At 22.0% G+C, this 21320-nt stretch overlaps 3 protein-coding genes across 23 annotated transcripts in view; 2 read left to right on the top strand and 1 right to left on the bottom strand.

Annotated features, from left to right (window-relative positions):
• LOC134836089 (thioredoxin domain-containing protein 9) overlaps positions 1 to 21320 on the top strand; it is a 358198-nt gene that overhangs the window by 247535 nt on the left and 89343 nt on the right. The window lies entirely within an intron of this gene.
• Positions 408 to 4734, top strand: LOC134835150 (uncharacterized). The gene is made up of 6 exons (XM_063850020.1): positions 408 to 428; positions 1359 to 1961; positions 2500 to 2700; positions 2758 to 3166; positions 3223 to 3692; positions 4495 to 4734. Exons 1-6 carry the CDS (start codon positions 408 to 410, stop codon positions 4732 to 4734), a joined length of 1944 nt encoding a protein of 647 aa, XP_063706090.1.
• Positions 9266 to 21320, bottom strand: part of LOC134834932 (calcium-activated potassium channel slowpoke) — a 54448-nt gene continuing 42393 nt past the window's right edge. For 11 of the 21 annotated variants that reach the window (XM_063849755.1, XM_063849758.1, XM_063849757.1 and 8 more), the window contains 10 exons: positions 15314 to 15346; positions 15026 to 15188; positions 13356 to 13421; positions 12840 to 13017; positions 11607 to 11831; positions 11269 to 11548; positions 11072 to 11208; positions 10869 to 11011; positions 9935 to 10154; positions 9266 to 9869 (listed from right to left, as the gene is read on the bottom strand). In XM_063849755.1, the coding sequence (XP_063705825.1) occupies positions 9735 to 9869; positions 9935 to 10154; positions 10869 to 11011; positions 11072 to 11208; positions 11269 to 11548; positions 11607 to 11831; positions 12840 to 13017; positions 13356 to 13421; positions 15026 to 15188; positions 15314 to 15346 (1580 nt within the window). In that variant the 3' untranslated portion in view covers positions 9266 to 9734. Of the gene's footprint in view, positions 9870 to 9934; positions 10155 to 10868; positions 11012 to 11071; positions 11209 to 11268; positions 11549 to 11606; positions 11832 to 12839; positions 13018 to 13355; positions 13422 to 15025; positions 15189 to 15313; positions 15347 to 17001; positions 17074 to 19822; positions 19874 to 21320 lie in introns of all 21 variants that reach the window. The other 10 variants (XM_063849743.1, XM_063849741.1, XM_063849742.1 and 7 more) reach the window with 4 other exon arrangements.

Consider the following 21320-nt stretch of genomic DNA (forward strand, 5'->3'; position numbering starts at 1 on the left):
TTACTGGCATGAGACAAACTGCTCTCTCGAGACGAGTTACGTGATAGGCATAAGCGCCCTTCTTATTGCTGACTTTCGATTTGAAATATAGGGCCTACGTAGGATTTGACCGTTACTTAGTTAGTTAGGTTGATACAATTATCAAAAGTGTTTCTGGTTTTACAGAAAATTAATAAAAATTTATTTTTTCAAAAAATACTTAACTATATAAAAAATTGTTTTGGATGTTTTCCTTAAGATAAATTTTCAGAAAATAATTTTTTTTATTTATAAAAAATATAAAGTAAAATCGATAAAAATTTTGAAATCTAAATTTGTCGTTCTTCACATAAGAGTTTAAGAATGTTATGTTAGATTGAATAATATAGATGCAAAGAAATTGTAAGAAAAGAAGATCAACAAGAAGAATGTGTAAAGGATATCTTTTGGTAAGACATAAATGTCGGCTTTCAACCTTTTAATAAGTATAGAACTGCTCTCGAGCTGAAAATACAGACCCGAAACTAAGTCGTGCCATCTTAGTTAGTCTCAGTCTCAAACTCGCTTCTTCCATTTTAGTCATACTTTGTTGTTCAGCGGGCGTCAATTTGCAATGAAATATCAAAGAGGTCAAATTTTTCCAAAACTTGTTCACTGTACCACAATTTAGAAGAAAATAAGAACTTCGCCTGTTGGAGTTCGAGAAATTTAGTCAATTCCTCACTTTAAAATTATTTATTACGTGCTACATGTTTAGACTTCTTAGGTCATCGTCTGTCACACGATTGAAGAAATCCGGCTTTTTTTCGTTTTTGCGTTGAAAAGATAATTCAAAGGATTTTGGACATACTTGGATTTTCTTAAAACTCGAATATTAAATTTCTGTAAGTCCTCTTGTTAAAGATGAATATGTATGAGTTTATCCATTTTGAATTTCACTTCCTTAAACGATCAATCTGAGCTTTATTTTCATTTTATCATTTTTTCTGTTATTTTTGTCTATAAAAATTAAATTAAATAATTGCATTAATTAAATTTAAAAAAATTATTTATTTTTATATTTATTTATTTAAATTTAAATTTATTTATTTTTTTTTAATTTTTTTTTTACTTTTTTTTTATTTTTTAAATATTTTTTTTTTATTTATAAAAGTTAAAGTTTAATTTATTTCAATTTAATTTTTATTTTTTTTTGCCTAAAATATAATTTAAATATTAGGTAATGTAACAAAACTGAAAATTGTAACAGCCTTACCAAAATTACTTACCTTCATTAAAATTCAACACGCGTTCTTTCATATCTAAAAAAAAATCAAAAACATGCGTCATAGAAATTTTGACCTAATTAAATACCTTTTTTTTTTTTTAAATATTTCCAGATGATTTCAATCCAACTTTTGTCACTGTCAACACTTTTCCTCGTCACATCAGCAACATTTTCCCTCCCATTCGGCAATTATCAGAGAAATGCAGCACCTCCTCCGCCTCCGCCGATGTTCAAACCAATTTCCCGTTCGGGTCCTTTGGGCATTCAACGTCGTGAACCAGCGCCTTTGGTATTTCCGGGCCCTCTGAGTCGCATGAAGATGCGTGATAGTTTCCGTGCCGCTACTGCGGGACTTCCCATGCGAACTTTGATGCTTCAATTACGCGGAAGCCCGAGTCGAGGTATGGCGCAATACGTCAAAGCGCCTCCAGAATTCAAATATTTGAAACCAAATTCGTTGCCATCGTCGCCAGCTCCAACTTTGATCGTGAAACCGCTGAAATATGAGTCGCCATCGAAGCATGTGAGACCAACGTCGGATTATTCGTTTGAAAAGCCACACGTTCATACGACGAAATTGCAATTAAGAGTGCCTGTGGATGCAAATGCAGGAGCAATTCGAACGATTCCAGCGCCAAATTTGTCCGTGCAGGATAATAAAATTCAATTTTTCTCGGATCAGAAGGAAACGCCAAAAGTTCCCTTTAAAAGGCCCGTAAGTGTTGTAAGAGATTTTTTTTATTTTTTTTTTAATAAAATTAATTTTTCATAAATTTTTTTTTTCATAAAAATTTAATTTTTTTTTTTTTTTTTATTTTTTAAATTTTATTTTTAAATTAATTAATTTAATTTTTTTATTTTTTTAATTTTTAAATTAATTTAATTTTTTTTAACAATTTATTACAAAAAAATTTAATAAATTTTAATTTAATATGAGCCTAAATTTATTTTTTTTTATTTTGTAAAAATTAAGTTGAAAAAAAAATGTTTTTTATTGAAAATGTAAAAAAAAATATTTTAATTAAATATTTATACAAAAATATTTTTATTTAAAATAATCATAAAAAAAATTAAAATTTTTTTTTTTTTCAAAAAAAAATTTTTATTTTTTTTTTTTATTTTTTTTTTTTTTTTTAAAAATTTTTTTTTTTTTTAATTTTTTTAATAATTTTTTTTAAAAAAATTTATTTTTATTTTTTTTTCCTTTAAAAAAAATGTTTTTAATTTTTTTTCTTATTTTTTTCAAAATTTAGGCTCAAGTACAACAATATGAGGTCGAAGAACAAACGAACGACGTAACTTTCAAAGATCCATATTCCGGAAAACACACTTTGTGGGCTCCTGATCCAGATCCAACTCTGCCAGGACCTCGCGTGAAGCCAAGTAACGATCCTTTAAGTCGCCCAAGCAATTATCAATCATTGCCAGCTGATGTTTCAGCACAACTTGCTCAAGTAAAAATTAAAATTTTTACTTTTTTAACAAATTTTTAAATTTTTTTCGAATTTCAGGCCCAACAATACATCGCAAGTCCCGCCCAACATCAATCCATCGTCGCTGCTGCTCCTTACGCTTACGTTCAAAGTCAAACTCCTTACGATTATCACTCGTACGCTTACACTTACGTGCCTATGCAACAAGCAGCATCGACCCATACCGCGAATTATCAACCCACAATGCTTCAGGGAATGGCGCCTTACAATCCCTCGTATCTCGTGTCGCAATCCAATCAACTTTTCAACCAACATCAGCAAAATCTGAACTTGTACAAGCAACAAGAACCGAATTATATCCAAGAATTTGCGCAAAATTCGTTGACTTATAATCCGTATGCCGCAAAATTACAACAACAACAACCTCAGTACAACGCTTATGACGTCGCTGCGGCGCAACTTCAGCAAATTCAGGCGTTACAAGCAGGTAAGTTGCTTAAAAAATAATTTTTTAACAATTTTAATTGAAAAAATTCATTTTAGCGGCAACTCAACTCCAATATCAGGATCAAACGCAAGCTGTTCCATACAATCCTCATTATCCAACCAATGAAAATGTCGCAGAATCACAAAATGCTCATGCCTATACCCAATTAATTGAAGCCCAAGACTACAATCCGTACGCTACAAGTACTCAACCTCCTCTTTCGGCGAAGGATTTGGCTTCAATCTTCAAATATGGCACGTTAGCTCAAAGTTCAGAGGAGTCTAATGAACAATTAAACGATGGAAGTTACGCGAATACGGCTTATTACAATCAATATACGCAACAAACGCAAGATAACTTCCAACCATCGCACGGAAATACGGAAATTCTTCAACCACAAGAGACGCTGACACCCCAAAGTGCCTTCGAGCAACATCAACAAGCACTTGCCGCGCAATTAAGTAATGCGCATCAAGGACAAAATTATCCATCGCATGGTTCTTTGAGGATTTATGTGCCTGATGAGGTAATTTTTCGTAATTTTTTTGATTTATTTTTAAATAAATTTTAAAATAATTTTTTAATTAATTTTTATTTAATTTTTAAATAAATTTTTAATAATTTTTAATTTTCAAATAGTTTTTTAATTAGTTTTTTTAATTTTTAAATAAATTTTTAATTAATTTTTAAATAATTTTTTAATTAAATTTTAAATAAATTTTTAATTAATTTTTAAATAATTTTTTAATTAATTTTTAATTAATTTTTTTCAGAAAATAATTTTTCATTAAATTTTTTCAAAAAATAATTTTTAAATAAATTTTTATTTAATTTTTAAATAATTTTTAAATTAATTTTCAATAAATTTTTAAATAATTTTTAATCAATTTTAAAAAAAATTTATTCAATTTTTCAATAATTTTTAAATAAATTTTTAATTAATTTTTAAATTAATTTTTGAATTAATTTTTAAATTTAATTTTTAATTAATTTTTGAAATAATTTTAAAATTCATTTTTGAATTTAATTTTTAATCAATTTTTAAGATAATTTTTAATTAATTTTTGAATAATTTTTTTTAAATGAAATAAAATTTTTAAATAATTTTTAATCAATTTTTAAATAATTTTTGAATTAATTTTTAATTAATTTTTGAATAAATTTTTAATTAATTTTTAAATTAATTTTTAATTAATTTTTGAATTAATCTTTGAATAAATTTTTAATTAATTTTTAAATTAATTTTTGATTTAAATTTTGAATTTTTTTAAATAAATTTTAATTTAATTTTTTAAAAATAATTAATTTTACTAAAAATTAAATTTCAGGCCCAATCAAAAAGCGACGAAAACATCGATCCCGAACCAACAGCGTCAGAAACTGAAATTCAAAAACAAAAAATCGAAGAAATTTCCGCAGACGATCGTCTCGACAACAACTACTACGACGGCGAATACGAATATGAAAACGAAGAAGACGTTCCAGCAACAGATGACACAAAGAAAAACGCATCGACAGGCACCGCATCAACGTTAACGAATCATCAAATGGAATCCAAAGAGAAATAATTTTGAAAATCTTTCGTCTGCATATTTATTAAATTTTAGATTTTATTTATTATTTATATTTTTAAATGCTGTTGTCCTCCTTTTTCTTTGTTAAAAATGCTTTGTAAATAGTGGAAAATAATAAAAACGGATTAATTTTTCAAATATTCTTTTATTTGATTTTTCATTTTTCTTTTTATTATTTAAATAACAATTGTATACACTGATAAATATAGGTTTAAATTGTTTAGTTTTTTTTTTGTCTTTAAATTATTATTTTTTTCTGCCTTTTTACAAATTTTTTTTTGCAATAATAATCATAATTGATAATAATAATTTTTTTACATAGTAATTCATTTTTATAGAGACTTTTCTTTATAAGGATCTCGTTCTTTTATAGAGTTTTCTTTCTTTATCTTCCTAATGATTCTTTTTGCTGATTCTTCAAGGTAAATATATATTTTTTCTGTAAAATAATTTTTTTCTTTAGATTTTTTAAATAGATATAGATTTTAAATTTATTTTTGTATTATATATATTTTTATATATAATTTTTTATAAATATATAACATAACGAAGAAGATAAAATTTTGATGATATATAAACAACAAAACACAAAAAAAAAGTAAATTTTTGTGAATATTAACACCTTTTTTACTATTTATTATTTTTTTATATTTTTTTTAATAAACTTTATTTATTTATTTTTTTGTATAAAAAACTTTTTTTAGCTACACTTATAATTGTAAGTTTTTTTTAAATGTTAATTACCGTTTTTTTAATAATAATTATTTTTTTAATTTTTGATCAATCTTTTGAATGTGTTTTTTTTTAATAATAATTAATTAATAAAGTGTAACTAATAAATTTAATTATTATTAATAATAATAATTAATATATTTATCTCGAATCCTTGATGATATAATATTTTTTTTTGTATTTTATTTTTTTTTATTATATTTAATTTTTTTTTATAAACTATGAGTGGCTCAATCTATATAAACTTTAACTTTTTGTTGTTGTTTTCTTGTTGCTAAACAATTAATTTACGTTATTTATTATTATTATAAATGTATTTGGTGTTTTTTGTGACTCGTGCTCCTGTTTTAGTCAATGTCCGTTATTTAAACGAACATCCCCGAGACTCGTTCAGAAAGCAAGTTTTTTATTTTGTATAATTATTTGCTATAATTATTTATTTTAATTATTATTAAAAATTGTTTTTTATTTTTTTTTATTAATAATTATTTATTATACACGTACTTTAATGCTATATCGTCTTTTATTTTTATAACAATAAAGTTTTATATAGTCGTCACATTTTTTTTTTGCTACTATATAACTTTTTTTTTATTTTTTTTTTAATTATCATTAATGATGACTAGATGTGAGTTTTAAAGATAATTTTTTTTTAGCAGAAACGATTCTCTCTATTTTCTGTCCGAGCATTTTTAGTCTTATCTTTACATACAACTTTACAAGAGAGAGATAGAGAGTTGGAGAATAAAGGGGTGATGTGATTTTTCCTAAATATTGCAAAAAAGATTAGAAAATTGATTTGATTTGTGTCCAGGTAGGATTGATAAATTTTTTGTAATATTCAGTTCTTGGCAATATTTTTAATTTTTTTAAATTTTAAATAAAGGTCTACCTAGCAGCTTGTGATGAGTGTCAACAACATATATTTTTTAACCTTATTTTGTAGTTTCTAATGATAGCGAACCAAAGGACCAGGCACAATATTTCTTTTGCATTATTTTCTTCTTTTTTTAGAGGATAAATGTATATTTTTAAATTATTGTTTTAAAAATTTAGAAAAATTCCAAAATGTGCATTGGGATTTTTTAAATTTTTTAATAAAATTTTAAAAATCCTAATGCACAATTATATTTTTATTAATTTTTTTCAAGCTTTAAAAATTAGATTTTTAAATTTCCCAATGTACATTTTAAAATTTTATTTAAAAATTTTTTAAACTTTTAAAATATTCATTTTAGATTTTTTTTGTTTTTTTAAATTTGCAAAATTTAAAATCCTAATGCACAATTTGAATTTTTTTTTAATTAATTTTTAAAGTGCACAAATTTTAAAATCCCAATTCACTAAATTTTTTTTTCAAAAAAAAAAAAAATTATTTTAAATATTACAAAATAATTTTTTAATTTATCTTTTTGAAAAAATTAAAAAATTAACAGATCCCAATGCATATTTTTAAAAGTTAATATTTAATTTAATAAAAAAAAAATTGAAAATGTGCTATAGGACTCACAAATTTTTAAAAATAATTTAAAAATCCCAATGCACAATTACAAAATTATAAATTATTTTTGAATAAAATTTTCAAAATATGCATCGGGATTTGTTAATTTTCGATCGAAAAATTAATAAATTAAAAAATTCCCAGTTCACATTTTAGATTTTTTTTGTTTATTAAAAAAAAATCTAAATTTGCATTGGGATTTGATAATTCACTAATTTTGTGAAGAAAAATTAAGAAAATCCTAATAGAAATTTTGAAATTTTTTTAAAAATAATTAATCAATATTTAAAATGTGCATTGGGATTTTTTAATTCATTAAGTTTTTGATGAAAAATGCACAAATTTATAAATCCCAATGCACATTTTAAAAAAATTATTTAAAATTTAATAAAAAAATTTTTAAAATGTGCATTGGGATTTATTTTTGAATAATATTTTAAAAAAATCCCAATGCAAAATTTAAAATATTTTTACAAATTTTTTGAATTTAATAATTCAAAAATACACATTTAACCTCTTTTTTATAAAATTTAGGTAGATGGAAAAAAAATCAAAAATCTCGTTGAAATAAATTTATCATTAACATTTATGAATTACAGGAATGTGCGTCCTATTTTCTTCTTGTATTTTTTTTTAATTTATTTTATTTAAATATATCACTGTTTTCTTATCTATACAAGATTTTATGACAATTTAAGCCAGAGATTTTTTTTTTGTATTTAATTATTTGTAAAGAGTTGTAAGCAGCAATAACAGCTTCAGGCTAATATTCTACCAACTTCCTGTTTATTTTTTTTTCTTACTCTTTTGTACACCTTCTATCTACTTTACACAGATTTAGACAGCATTCTAGTTATAGATTTTTTTTGTTAGTTGTAGAAAGAATTTACAGCAGAAATATTTTTTTTTGTTATCTACGACGGAATTTTATCACTCTATGAATACACAAAAGGATCTAACTTTAGTGGTTGTTATTTTTTTAAAGCAATGTACAAAAAAGTATGCTAGTTAAGTTTTTTTCTTGTTCTGTGTTGTTGTTGTTGTATAATTTTTTGAAACAGAGATGATATGATCGCGTTTTTATTTTTTTAAAATTTATTTAGTATTTTTTTTATTAATTATTTTTATTATTATTCTGTGGGCAGGATTGGCTCAAGACCGATTTTTTTTTAGCAAAAATGTGAAAAAAAAATTAATTAAAAATTAAGAAGGTGATAAATAATTGCAACCTTAGCCTTTCTATATATTTAACTATTTTTTTTTAATTGCTGTTTTTTAATCTGTTTCATCTATAAAGTTAATAATTTACGTAAGTTTTATTGTAGCAACATGTTCGCTCTCATTTCTCTTTTTTTTTAATAATTCATTTTTTTTAATATTAACTTTTAGTTAGTAATTTTTTATTGAATAGAAAAAGAAACAACCATGGTTTTGTTATTTTTTTATTTTATTTTCTATTTTTTTAGGATGCTGTTTGTCTCTTAAAAATTCTCATTTTTTTTTAAATGTTAATGATTGTTTTAGTTTATTATATATTGAAAGTTTATTATTTATTATAACTCTTTTTTTTTTCTTTATTAGTTTGAGAAATAAAAATTTTCCTGTATTATTTTTTTATTTTTTTAACCAAGAGAACGAGATTCAGAAATTAAAAAAAATATTTTAAAAATTATTTAATTAATTAACACTGTTACACAGCACTGATTGTTCACAAAATTTGCTTGGAACAAGCTTTGATCTCTTTTTTAATATTTTTTTTTAAATTTTTACAAATTAATTTAAGGATTTTTTGCTCGGTCTAATTCTGTTCTTACTTACTTGATTTCATGTTTTCATTTTAAGTCTTATCATAAAGTTTAAGTTAATTTTTTTATTTTATTTTAGTTTTTAATTATAACGTTTTGTTAGTCATAACTGGTTACGTGTAGCAGCCCTAACTGATGAATTTTACCGAAATATCTGTTTTATGAGATATCCGTAAAGATCTTTTTCGTTTTAGAAATTCATCAAATTATCATGGTTCCCTCTTCAAAGAATTCTGCTAAATTTTCCCACACAAAAAATAATTAAATTAAAAATTAAATAATAAAAAAATAACGAACCTGCGAAAAATTCTTATTCAAAAAAAAATATTTTTTTTTAAGGTTACAACGGAATGGATAAAACTCATTTATTTATTTAAATATTTTTCTAAAAAAAAAACAAAAAAAAACTCACACAACTAAATAATTAATTATTTTTAAAAAACAAAAAAAAACAGTAACAAAATTTTTCTTTATTTAAAACGACGTGGGTAGCAAAATTTTGAACACACATTTGAATAAGTAGCAAGGAATCAAATGAAAATATTATTAATCAAATTTAGGCCCTAATTTTGTTGCGTTCACAAGTGTATTTCTAGGACGCTCTCACTAGAGGGCGCCACAGAAACAGCAGATCTCAGATTTCTTGAAAATTTTGGTCTCGTGAAATTTGATTTAATAATATTTTCACTTTATATACAATATAGCACCATGCATCAATTACAAACAGTTTTTTTCTTTTTGAACTTATGATCTATTTTTCTATTTTTTTTTTTTGAGGTTATGTTTGTTTATAACGATACAGGCGGCGGTAATTTATTCTGTTGGATGTTAAAAATATAATAAAACATTTTTTCGAATAAATCTTTGATGCGTAGCGCTATATTGTATATAAAAACGTTTCCTTTTGTTCAAATGTATGAGTAGGGACCATCAGTTAAGGCGCTACACAGCAACAGTCAGGAGTTGTCGTCCTTATTTGATCCGCCGCCTCCTACACCAGCTGCTTGTTGATTTTGATTACGTGCGTTACTCGGTCCGTGTACTTTGGGTTTGTACTCTAAGCCAGGATCGAATTGCATTAGCACAAATACCTTAAAAAAATTTTTTTTTGAGGTTAGATTTTTTTTTTTTTTTTGAAGAAAGATCGATAGCTTACCTGATCTGTCGGCAGTAATGAAAAATCATCGGGTGGATTAGTTATAACATATCTTTTACTACTTGCATCACAACTAGAACTAGTATCACGAAAACGATATAAACCTATACACAACATGCCGTATGATTTGAGTGCAGCCACAAATAGATCGCCGTACTTTCCGGTTTCGCCGAATTGTGCTAATGGACCGTCATACAATGATATTTGACCGACGCGACATCTGAAAAGAGGTAAATTTCGTTATAATTTTAAATTTTTTATTAAAAAAAATAAAAAATTTTCAAAATTGATTAAAATTTTCTCCAAAAATTTATTATTTATTCAACGAACAATCCAAAAATTGATCTTTTCTTCAACGAACAATCCAAAAATTGATAATTTATTCAACGAACACTCCAAAAATTGATAATTTCTTCAACGAACACTCCAAAAATTGATCTTTTCTTCAACGAACAATCCAAAAATTGATCTTTTCTTCAACGAACAATCCAAAAATTGATAATTTGTTGAACGAACACTCCAAAAATTGATCGTTTATTCAACAAACAATCCAAAAATTAATCTTTTCTTCAACGAACAATCCAAAAATTGATAATTTGTTGAACGAACACTCCAAAAATTAATCGTTTATTCAACAAACAATCCAAAAATTGATCTTTTCTTCAACGAACAATCCAAAGATTTAAAATTTCTTCAACAAACACTCCAAAAATTGATCTTTTCTTCAACAAACAATCCAAAAATTAATCTTTTCTTCAACGAACAATCCAAAAATTGATAATTTGTTGAACGAACACTCCAAAAATTGATCGTTTATTCAACAAACAATCCAAAAATTTAATTTTTTCAACGAATAGTTCAAAAATTATCAAATTTTCAACAAAAAATCACAAATTTTCGAAAAATTGTATGAAAATCATTGAAAAAAACTCACCGATCTCGATTACTTAAACTCTCTTGTGTACTGTAACCTCCTCGCAATCCAGCACCTTCCGCCAAAATCAATTCCAATTCAGGTGTGGCACCCCCGGTAATTAATGAACGAATTAATGTTAAGGCGTTTTGATTAAAGTATGTCTAAAAAAATCACAAATTTTATTACAAATCTCCTAAAAATTAAAAAAAACCAAAAATTACCGTTGACATTAATGAATCTAATACACTGACAGCAAAGGCTGTTCCGCAGGCAAATGGTTGTGTTAAATATAATTCAGTATCTGGATCGTCGTCGTCATCTTGATCCAAAAACTGTACGTTACTGTCATTCACGAGTTCTAAAAAAATCAAAAATTTTATCAAAAAAAAATTTTTTTTTAGAAAATAATTAAATTTACCTGTAATCATTGGAACATTTGCACCATAAACAGATCCACGTCGCTGTAACACAATCGGACTACCGACAGGCGTCAAGTTTTCCTGCTCATTGCCACGTTGACTCAGCACGCCAATCGTGTCGTCGAACGTCATGGCCTTGATGTTCAACGAAGCCAAAATCGCTTCCTTGTCAGCGAGCGTTGGATCGTCATTGCTAGGAACTTTGGCGGACAAAATACAACACATATCACATAAATTTACATTTACAGCACGTAAATCGGCACGACTGAGGGGTGATCCCTGTGAAAAATTGAGTTAAAATTTTTTTTATGAAAAATTTTTGTAAAAAAAAACTTACATTCAGTACTGAAATTTTCGGTAAATTTTGCAACATTTTCCATTCACGCCTAATGTAGTCTACGGAGCCAACGATAACTACGTGCTTTAATTCGTGATAATGAAAGTTGGACGCTCTCAGTGGCATAACTAAATTCCTTAAACCTATCAGCGGCGAATCGGGATCCGCGAATAAACATACAACGACGTGACCATTTAGCACAGTCATTGCCGCTTGATTTCGATCCTGCAAGAGAAAAAAAGGTAATTTTTTTATTTAATTTAAAATTATTTTTTTTTTAATATTCAAATTATATTAAAATAAAACTTTTATATTTAAATTTTTTCAAAATTTCAAACAAAATTTTAATAAATTTTTAAATTATTATCTATTTTTTATTAGATTTATTTCATAAATATTATTTATTTTGTTAAATTTAATTTTTTTTTATTTTTTTAAATTTATTATATTAATTTTATGTATTTTTTTTAAATTAAATAAATTAATTCAAATATTGGATAATTATTTTTTTAAATTTTTTTTAACAAATTTTTAAATTTATTTCTATATTTTTTTTATTCAATTATTTTTATAAAAATTAAATATTTTGTTTAATTTAATTTAATTAATTATATTAAAACATTGAAAATTTTATTATGTTTTATAATTTAAATATTCAAATATTAATATTAAAAAAAATAATTTTTTAATAATATTTTTTTAAAATTATTTTTATAAGATTTTATTCATCAAAATATTTTAATTTTCATTAAAATTTATTTTTCAAATTATTTATTTACGTTTATTAAAACAAACAATAAAATAATTAAATAAATAAATAAATAATTCGAAAAATAAATTATAATAAAAATTAAAATATTTTGATAAAAAAAATCAAATTTTAAAAATTTTTGTAAAAAATGAATAAAATTAATAATTGAAAAAAAAATATTTTTTTTAAATATTAATATTTGAATATTTTTTTTAATTAAAATAAACTCAAATGTATCAAAAATAATTTTATTTTTTTTTAATAAAAAATTTTAATTAAAAAAAAAATTATTTAAAAAATTAAAAGTTTTTGTTCAAAAAAAAAATTAAATTATTTTTTATAAATTGCAATTTTAAAATTAATTTAAAAAATTTTAATAACATGACATTTTAAATTAATACAAATTAAAAATATAATTTAATTTTTTTTTAAATAATTATTTTTTTTTCTTAATTTATAAAGTAAAAAATAATAAAACTTACCAAAATACAATCTTCCAAACTGCGCGCGGGACTCCAATGGAACATCCCCGTCGAATCGTACTTCATTTCGGTCTTTTCAAAGTCAAAGTCTTTCGATTGATCGTCAGCGATGCCCGCTTGCAACTGCACTCCGCCATTCTGATTCTGCGTGCCAGATCCGCCTCCACGACTTGTCGGCCTGCGAAACAATCAACATCAATTAGCACCCGTTTCACTTTAAAAATCGCTCAAAATGGGAATAAAAGAGAGTCTAATGAGTAAAAAACGTTCATGCAAAGGCAAAATACAAAAAAAAATAATTCCAAAGATACAAAAGCAGACGCCTTGTTAGGTAGGTAGTAATGGAAACAACAAAAAAAGACATGGAGAGATGGAAAAATCTTATTATTAAATTTTTTTTTTTTTTTTTTTTTTTGAACAGGAAAGAAGGGAAAAAAAGGAAAACAACAGGAAACGAAAGAAAATTGTAAGAAGAAGAAGGAAAAAAAACGTTAGAAATGTTAAAATAGCGCATACATCAGCTTTTTCACTTCGTAAGCTAGTTGATAGCCCGCATATGGACTTTGTTCTGTATCTGGAGCCCTGTGGAATATATTGACAAAATTGATTCGTTTTAGATATATAGACTTAGATATACAGTTTACGTTGCTGAGGAACAATACAATATACGAAATATAATACCAATATTTGTATTCAATCTGTGTGTAAATTACTTTTTTTTTCGATTTTTGATACAATAAGGACCAAAAAAGTGTCATTTTTGTGTATAATATAAATATAGAATATGAGAACGTAAAATTGTGATACAGAAAAAAAAACGTTACAGGTGAAGAATATTGAAAAAAGAGTGTGCGAAAAAGAAATGAAAATCGATGAAGTGAGAAAGACAGTGATAGCTTATGCATCGCACATAAAATTGCAACATAAAAATCATAATCGTGCCTTTTTTCTATAAACTAAAGTTTAAATTAATAACAAATAATGGGCCACTTTTGGAAATTTTTTTAAGTTTAAAATTTATCAAAATTAATTTTATAAAATATTTTTAAATTTTATTATTATTATTATTTTTTTTTGTTATTTAAAGTTTAAAAATTTGTTATTTTTGAAGATTTATTTTAACTTTTATTAAGAAATTGAAGAATTTTTCAAAATTAAAATCAAGTTATAAGATTTTTTTTTACTTAAAACTGATCAAAACTTTTTCAAGTTTATATAAAATTTTAACAAAATTTCAAAATAATAAATTTTCATAAAAAATAATAATATTTTGATAATTTTATTATTTTCTTTTCTAATTTAATTTTTAATTATAAATTATGATAACATATTTTCATTAATATTTAAAAAATAATTTTTAAAAATAAATAAAAATAATTTATTAAAATCGTTTTATTTTTTTAACATCGAAATATTTCATATTATTCGAATAAAAATTATTAAATTGTATTTTTTTAAATTTTTTATAAAAAAAAATTTTAGCAAATTAAAAAAAATAATTTAATTTAAAAAATAATGAAAAATTACAAAATATATTGTAAACATATTAATTTACCAATTTTTTAAATATTTTAATATTATTTTTTTATGTTAATTAAATTTTTTTTTAATTTTTAATAATGATTGAATTTTTTAATATATATTTTAAAAAAAAAAATAAAAAATAAAAAAAATTATTATTTAAATAATTTAATTAATTTATTTTTATTTAATTAAATTAATTATTTAGAAAAAAATATTTTAAAATTTTAATCATTTTTTTCATAATTAAAAATTTTAAAATTAATTTTAATAAAATTAAACTTAAATTTTTCCAAAAGTGGCTTTAAAACTGTAATTGTGTTAGTGAAAAAACTCGTGTTTGTAAATTAAATTACTTTTACCAGTCACCACAAACTAAAAACTGTGAATGTTATACTTGTTAACTTTTAAAAACTAATAATATAATAATAATAATAATTAAAAAGTAGAAGGTAAACCAAAAAAAATAGACAAGTGTTGATGTTTTTTCGTCGATCATTTCAGAAATATTTTTTTGCTACAAATTTTTCTTCTTAAAATCACTTTTTTCAAATAAAACGTGAGAAAAAAGAAGAAAATTTGTATCGCCGATAGATTTTTTTTCGATATTTTTGATGGATAGTAGGTATTCGCCATCATTTGTTGGTCTGCACATTTGGTCTTACCTATTGTAAGATGATGGCGATACGACACTATCCGGTGGTTGTCTATTTACATTTGGTTTAACTTTGTTAACTTGCTTTGTGGAATTATGTTGCAGTTGATTGGCTGGACCGTTTGCTGGCATGGCTGTACTGTTGCGTGCGACGCGATTCGCTCGATTGATCACTGCAAAGAAATTTTTTTTTATTTTTAATTAATTTTTATTTTTTTAATGAGAATTTTTTTTTTAATTAGTTATTTTTAATATTTTTTTAAATATATTTTTAATATACAAACAAACAACCACTTACAATTAATATCCTCACGATCACGAGTAATTTCGCCTATTTTTATTTTATTTTATTTTTACATCGACAACAAACCATTGTTGAATCACATCGAGAAATTATTACAGGAAAATATAGAAAAAAAGAAACATCTTAAACATTGTATATGGGCATCTAAAGAATTTTTATCGGATTATTACTAATTAAAAAAAAAGGTTATTATTATTAAGGTAATATATATGTTGAATAGACACTTATTTAAAAAAAATTCTACAAAAAAAAAAAATATAAAGTAAGGTTGGAGCAATATTTTAAAATGTTTCATATACTTTTTTTTTAATTTTTAAAAAAATATTTTCCTTTAATTTTCAATAAATTTATGAGAAAATTTATTTTAAAATTTTAAACGATATTTAAAATTTAAATTAATTAACTTTAAAAAAAAATATTTTTAAATTAAATTTTTATTTAATTTAAATTTTTTTAATTTTTAAATTTAATAAATATTATTTTATTTCAAAATTTTATTTAATTGAAATTATGAATTTTAATTTAATTAATTAAAACATAAATATTTAATTTTTAATAATTATTTTTAATTAAATTTATTTTATTTTTTATGTAAAAAAAATATTAATAAAAAAAATTTATTTAATTTAATATATTTTTTTTAAAATTTTATTAGTTTTTTTTTAATAAATTCAATGATATTTATGATTTTTTTATTAAAAAAAAATAAGTTAATTTGAATTATTAAAATAATTGTTATTATTAATTATTTATTTAAATTTTAATTGATTATTTAATTATTTATTTTTTTTTAAAAAATATTTTTAAATTTATTCATATTAAAAAAAATTAATTAAAATTAGTTATAATCTTAAATTAAAATTAAATTTATATTTAAAATTATAATTATTATTTTTTTTATTAAAAATTGTTTGAAACTAATAAAAATTAAGAATTTTTTAAATTTTTTAAAAATATTTTTATTTAAATTTAATATTTATTTTTAAAAATATTATTATTATTTTTTTAATAATAAAATACAAAACATTTTTCTTTATTGCACCAACCTCAAAAAAATAAATAAAATTAAACGTTCTTCTTGTCGAATCATAAAAAAGTGCATGTTAATGGATTATAATGATGATGATGCTTTATAAAAGAATTAATTCTTTTTTTTATTATTTTTTTTTTTAGATGGGAAGATTAGACAAACGAACGTCTTACTCTATACAAGCGAAAGGCAAGCTACGAGAGAAAAAGAGCGAAAGAGATAGAGGCAAGAAGAAAGCCGAAGCATGCAAATTATAAAAGAGAACAATTCGAAACCAATAATTTGATATGGCACTTTCGCTTAGCATTTTCTGTTTTTTTTTTTAATTTTATTTTAATTAATTTTAAGCTCTAAATGTGTGTTTTTTGCGTGTTCTGTAGTCCAGTAATAATTTCGTCGCTATTGTTTTAGATTATTACGAGACTGCGGATGCAATGATGCGGATGCGGACAAACACGGTGTGTATGGCAGTAAAATACAGTGAGCAATTTAGGCGCAATTCATGAAAATTATGAACTATGAGTGTCGAAAATGATAAAATTAACAACGAAAAAAATTAAAATTAAGGATTTTTTGTTATTTTATTTACAACAGAAGGTTGTAACGTAGGAAAAAAAGGAAAAATGAAGGTTAAAAAGATAGAAATGATTACCACTTGATAGTCCACGCACGTGCACCCTTTTTGGTAGTTCTGGGGGAGTGAACGTGGGTGCCGGATGATCATCTGTAAAATGTTAAATAATTTCTAAAACTCTGGCTCTTGTAACGTTTTTATTAATTAATTATATAGAGTTAAGTGTATTTTTGTGTAATTTTTCTCTAAATATTATTAATTAATTTTTTTTTCAATCTAATTAAAAATTTGCTAATTTTTAGCTCATAAAGTGTAATTTTTTACAGATATGTGTTTTTTTATTTTCATCTAAAAGCTTGTTTTTATATAAAATCTATATTCATATATATTTTTTTTTTTTTTTTTTAATTTTGGAAAAAAGTGAAAAACAGACAGATTTTTGTAAGAGAACTACCATATCAAAAAATAATGTCTCTTTTGCCAATTAAAACACTAAAAGCAACTAACTACGACAACATCTATTTTTTTTAAGTGAGAGGTGCGTTGCCCAGGCTACTTTCTAATATTTACATGCCAATCATATTTATCAGATCATGCCACATCTAGTTAGAGGATTCATGCCAAACACCCATTTTTCTGTCACAAACTTAAATATTATTCGAAAAATTATTAATTAAAAAAAAATTAAAATTATTTTTAAAAAATTGTGCTGTAACTCTAAAAGTTTTTTTTTTGTTAATTTTTTCTCATTGATTAGAAAGAATTTAGTGTGAATTGTCAGTGCATTTTTATTTATTTATTTAATTAAAAAAAATTTACAAAATTATAATTTGTCTATTTTATGTTTTTAAACATGTTTTTTTTAAATAGACATTTTGAAAAAAAAATATTAAAAAAATAATTTTTAAAATATACATTTTTAATTTAATAAATTTAATTTAATTTTTTAAAATTTAAATTTAATATTTTTAATTTAATTTAAATTTTTAAAATTTTATTTAATTTTATTTAAATTTTTTAATTTAATTTAAATTTTAAATTTTTTAATTTGATTTAAATTTTAATTTTTTTAATTTAATTTAAATTTAATTTTTTTAATTTATTTTAATTAATTATTAAAAAATTTTAAATTTAAAATAAATTAAATATTAAATTAAAATTATAATTAAAATTTTTTTTTTAATAAATAATTATTTAATTTAATTTAAATTAATTTTTTTTATAAATTAAAATTTAAAAAAAATGTAAAAAATTAATTTTAATTAAAAAAAATTAAAAATATTAATGTTATATGTTATTATGTGCAAATTAATAAAAATTAATAAATGACTGATTTTTGTGTGATTTTTTTTTTAATTTACTAAAATTTAAAAGGAGTGCAAATTCTTACGTCATCTTTGATATTTTTTTCGCATTTCGCATAAACTTTAATAAAAAAAATATTTTTTAATTATTAATAATAATTATTTTATATATCTTTCACCTTTAAAAAATAACTTTTTAAATAACTTTTAACCATTTTCCTGTGTAAAGTGTATGTGCCTGGTAGTTTTTAATTGTTTACTTGTGTTTACGTTTATTTGTGTTTGTGTGCAATTAATATTAATGTTTGTGTGTTCCCTATAAAAGCTCAACTTTCAAATGTCGTTGAATCGTCGTCAATAAAATAGCCAATTATTTTTTAATAATTCTTTAAATTTTCGCCGTCCTATTTTTTTTTGTTTATTATTTTTTTTTTGTTCAAACACACATACGAACAAACATTCAACAGGCAATCAATCAATTATGTCAATTTTTTAAATAAATCCTCTGGCCTGCTCTTGAATATGTGTACCTAAATTGGAAAACATTTAAAGCCAAAATAAACATTGAACGAACAAATTATATTAAAACGTAAGAATTTTGTAAAAATAATAATAATCGAGATTTTTTGTTTTTTATTGTTCTTGTTGTTTTATTGTTTACTATGATTTGTATTAAAAAAAATATTATAAAAATTTAAAAAATTTCACAACATTAAAAAAATATTAATATTAATCTAGAACATCATCATCATATATTTTTTTTATTTTTCATCATTATTATTTTTTATTGTATATATTATAATAAAACATTAAAAATTCTGTTCTATTGTAATTTTTTTTTACTTCATAAAAGAAAAACAATTTAAACAACATTTATTGTAAATATTTAATATTTTTTTCCATCAAAAAAAAATTATTGACTTCTTCGGGAGAGAATCCAATCGATCGAAAAATAAATAAATAATAATAAATAAATATAAAGGCTTGCCTTTGACTAAACATTAAAAGCGAACTATTGACAACGATGAGACAAATTTATTATTTTTTTTTTGTCATTCAAACGACAGTCATACAATAAATATACAAAACTGAAATTTTATCGATTTAAAAATAAAAGAAAATTGTAAACAACGCTCGATTATACGACATTCAAACTTTTTTTTTTTAAATAAAGAACAGGAATATATTTTTTTATTACTTTTTTATGTAATTAATTTTGTAATAAAAAAAATTATATATTCCGTACTCTTTATTTCTCGTATAAAACAACAACACTTACATACAAAAACGAGACAATCATCAATTAATTAATTAATAAATTATTATTAATTATACAACTTTTTTTTTTGTTCGTTTTTTTTTAATTTTCAATATTAAACATTTTTTTTTGTAATTTAATTTTTTTTTGTTATACATATGTTTAATATATTTAATATATAATATATATATAATATTAATAAAAATATATATGTTATATTATATATATATTGAATATTTGTATAAATATAATAAATTACGAATTACGAACAGCTTTACGTTTATGATAATAAATTATATATGTTTTGTTAAACTACTTGCGGTTTTTCGTTACGTACTTGCACGTCCGACCATTTGAACGGCGCGTACACCTTTCCTAAATGCTGCCACTTTAATATATTTTATGCGTTTTTAATTGTTAATATTTATTGTTTATTTGTTTTTTTTTGTAGAGTAGAGTTTGCACACCATTTTTTAATGATTATCGTTAATAATTTTTTATTATATTTTTTTAGATGTTGGTTGATTGAATGATTGATTAAAAAAACGGAAAGAAAAGAATAAAAATAAGTAAAAAAAGTTAATTAACGATGTTTGTTAGTAACTTAATATTAATTTTTTTAATATATATATGATATTAAAAATCCTAAAACAGGGATGAGGGATCGACAACGTTTCACATTTACAACAAGTGGATCCAGGGGACGACAAAATGATAAGTTTTTACAATTTGTGAGTATTTTACCATTCATCAAGCGTTTTTTTTGTTTTTTTTTTCTAGTTTTCTGTTAAATAATGTACATTGTACACTAAATATATACGTTCTCCATCATCATCTAAACATCATTGTATGTACATTAAATTAATATTAAAAAAAATAAAGGAAAATTTTGTCGCAAGACAAGAAAATAATATATATGCACTGAATACCCTGGGCTTTTCTGTCACAGTTGGTACGTGAGATTATTATATATATGTTATGAACATCACACGTGGCATCGCATGCCAATTACTATCTAAGATTGACTATTTTATTTACGGTCTTGTGGTAATCAATAATTAATTATATCTTTAATTAATGTCGTCGTCGAGAGTAACTAAGTATTTATATATATATGATATAACTTTGTTTGTGATGGTTAAATATATGGATGACATTTAGATGAATGTTTAATGAGTCAGATAAACATTCAGCTTTATTACTATTGAGAAGCGATTTGTTTATTTTTCTAAAGCCATACTAATGTTATGTTATATATTTATCATCATTTTGAGCTATTTTAATATATTTTATATAATTATTAATTTTTTTATTATTTTTTTTAAAATATATATTTTAATTAAATATTTTTTTAATAAAAAAAAATATTTAAAAATTTAATTAAATATTAAAAAAAATTATTAATTTTTATAAATAAATAATTAATTTTTAATTTAAATTATTTTTTATAAAATTAATTTATCAATTATTATAAATTTTTTTAAAATAATTTTAATTTTTTATATATATTTTTTAATCAAAATATAAATATTTTAAAAAAGTATATAATTTTTTTATAAAATATTTACAAATAATACAATTTTTTTTTTAAATTATTTTTTATTAAATTTTAATTTTCAACATTTCATTCAATTTAAATTTAAACATTTAAAAAAATATATAAAAAAATTTAAAATTTTTTTTATAATTTTATTAAATTTTATTTTTATAAAATATAATAAATTAAAAATATATTCTTATTTTATAAAATTATATATTTTTTTATTAATTAAATTAAATTTAATAAAAATTTATCAAATTAAAATATTAAATAATATAATATGTATTTAAAATAT

This window comes from Culicoides brevitarsis, chromosome 3 (assembly GCF_036172545.1).
Source record: "Culicoides brevitarsis isolate CSIRO-B50_1 chromosome 3, AGI_CSIRO_Cbre_v1, whole genome shotgun sequence".
Taxonomy (NCBI): Eukaryota; Metazoa; Arthropoda; class Insecta; order Diptera; family Ceratopogonidae; genus Culicoides; species Culicoides brevitarsis.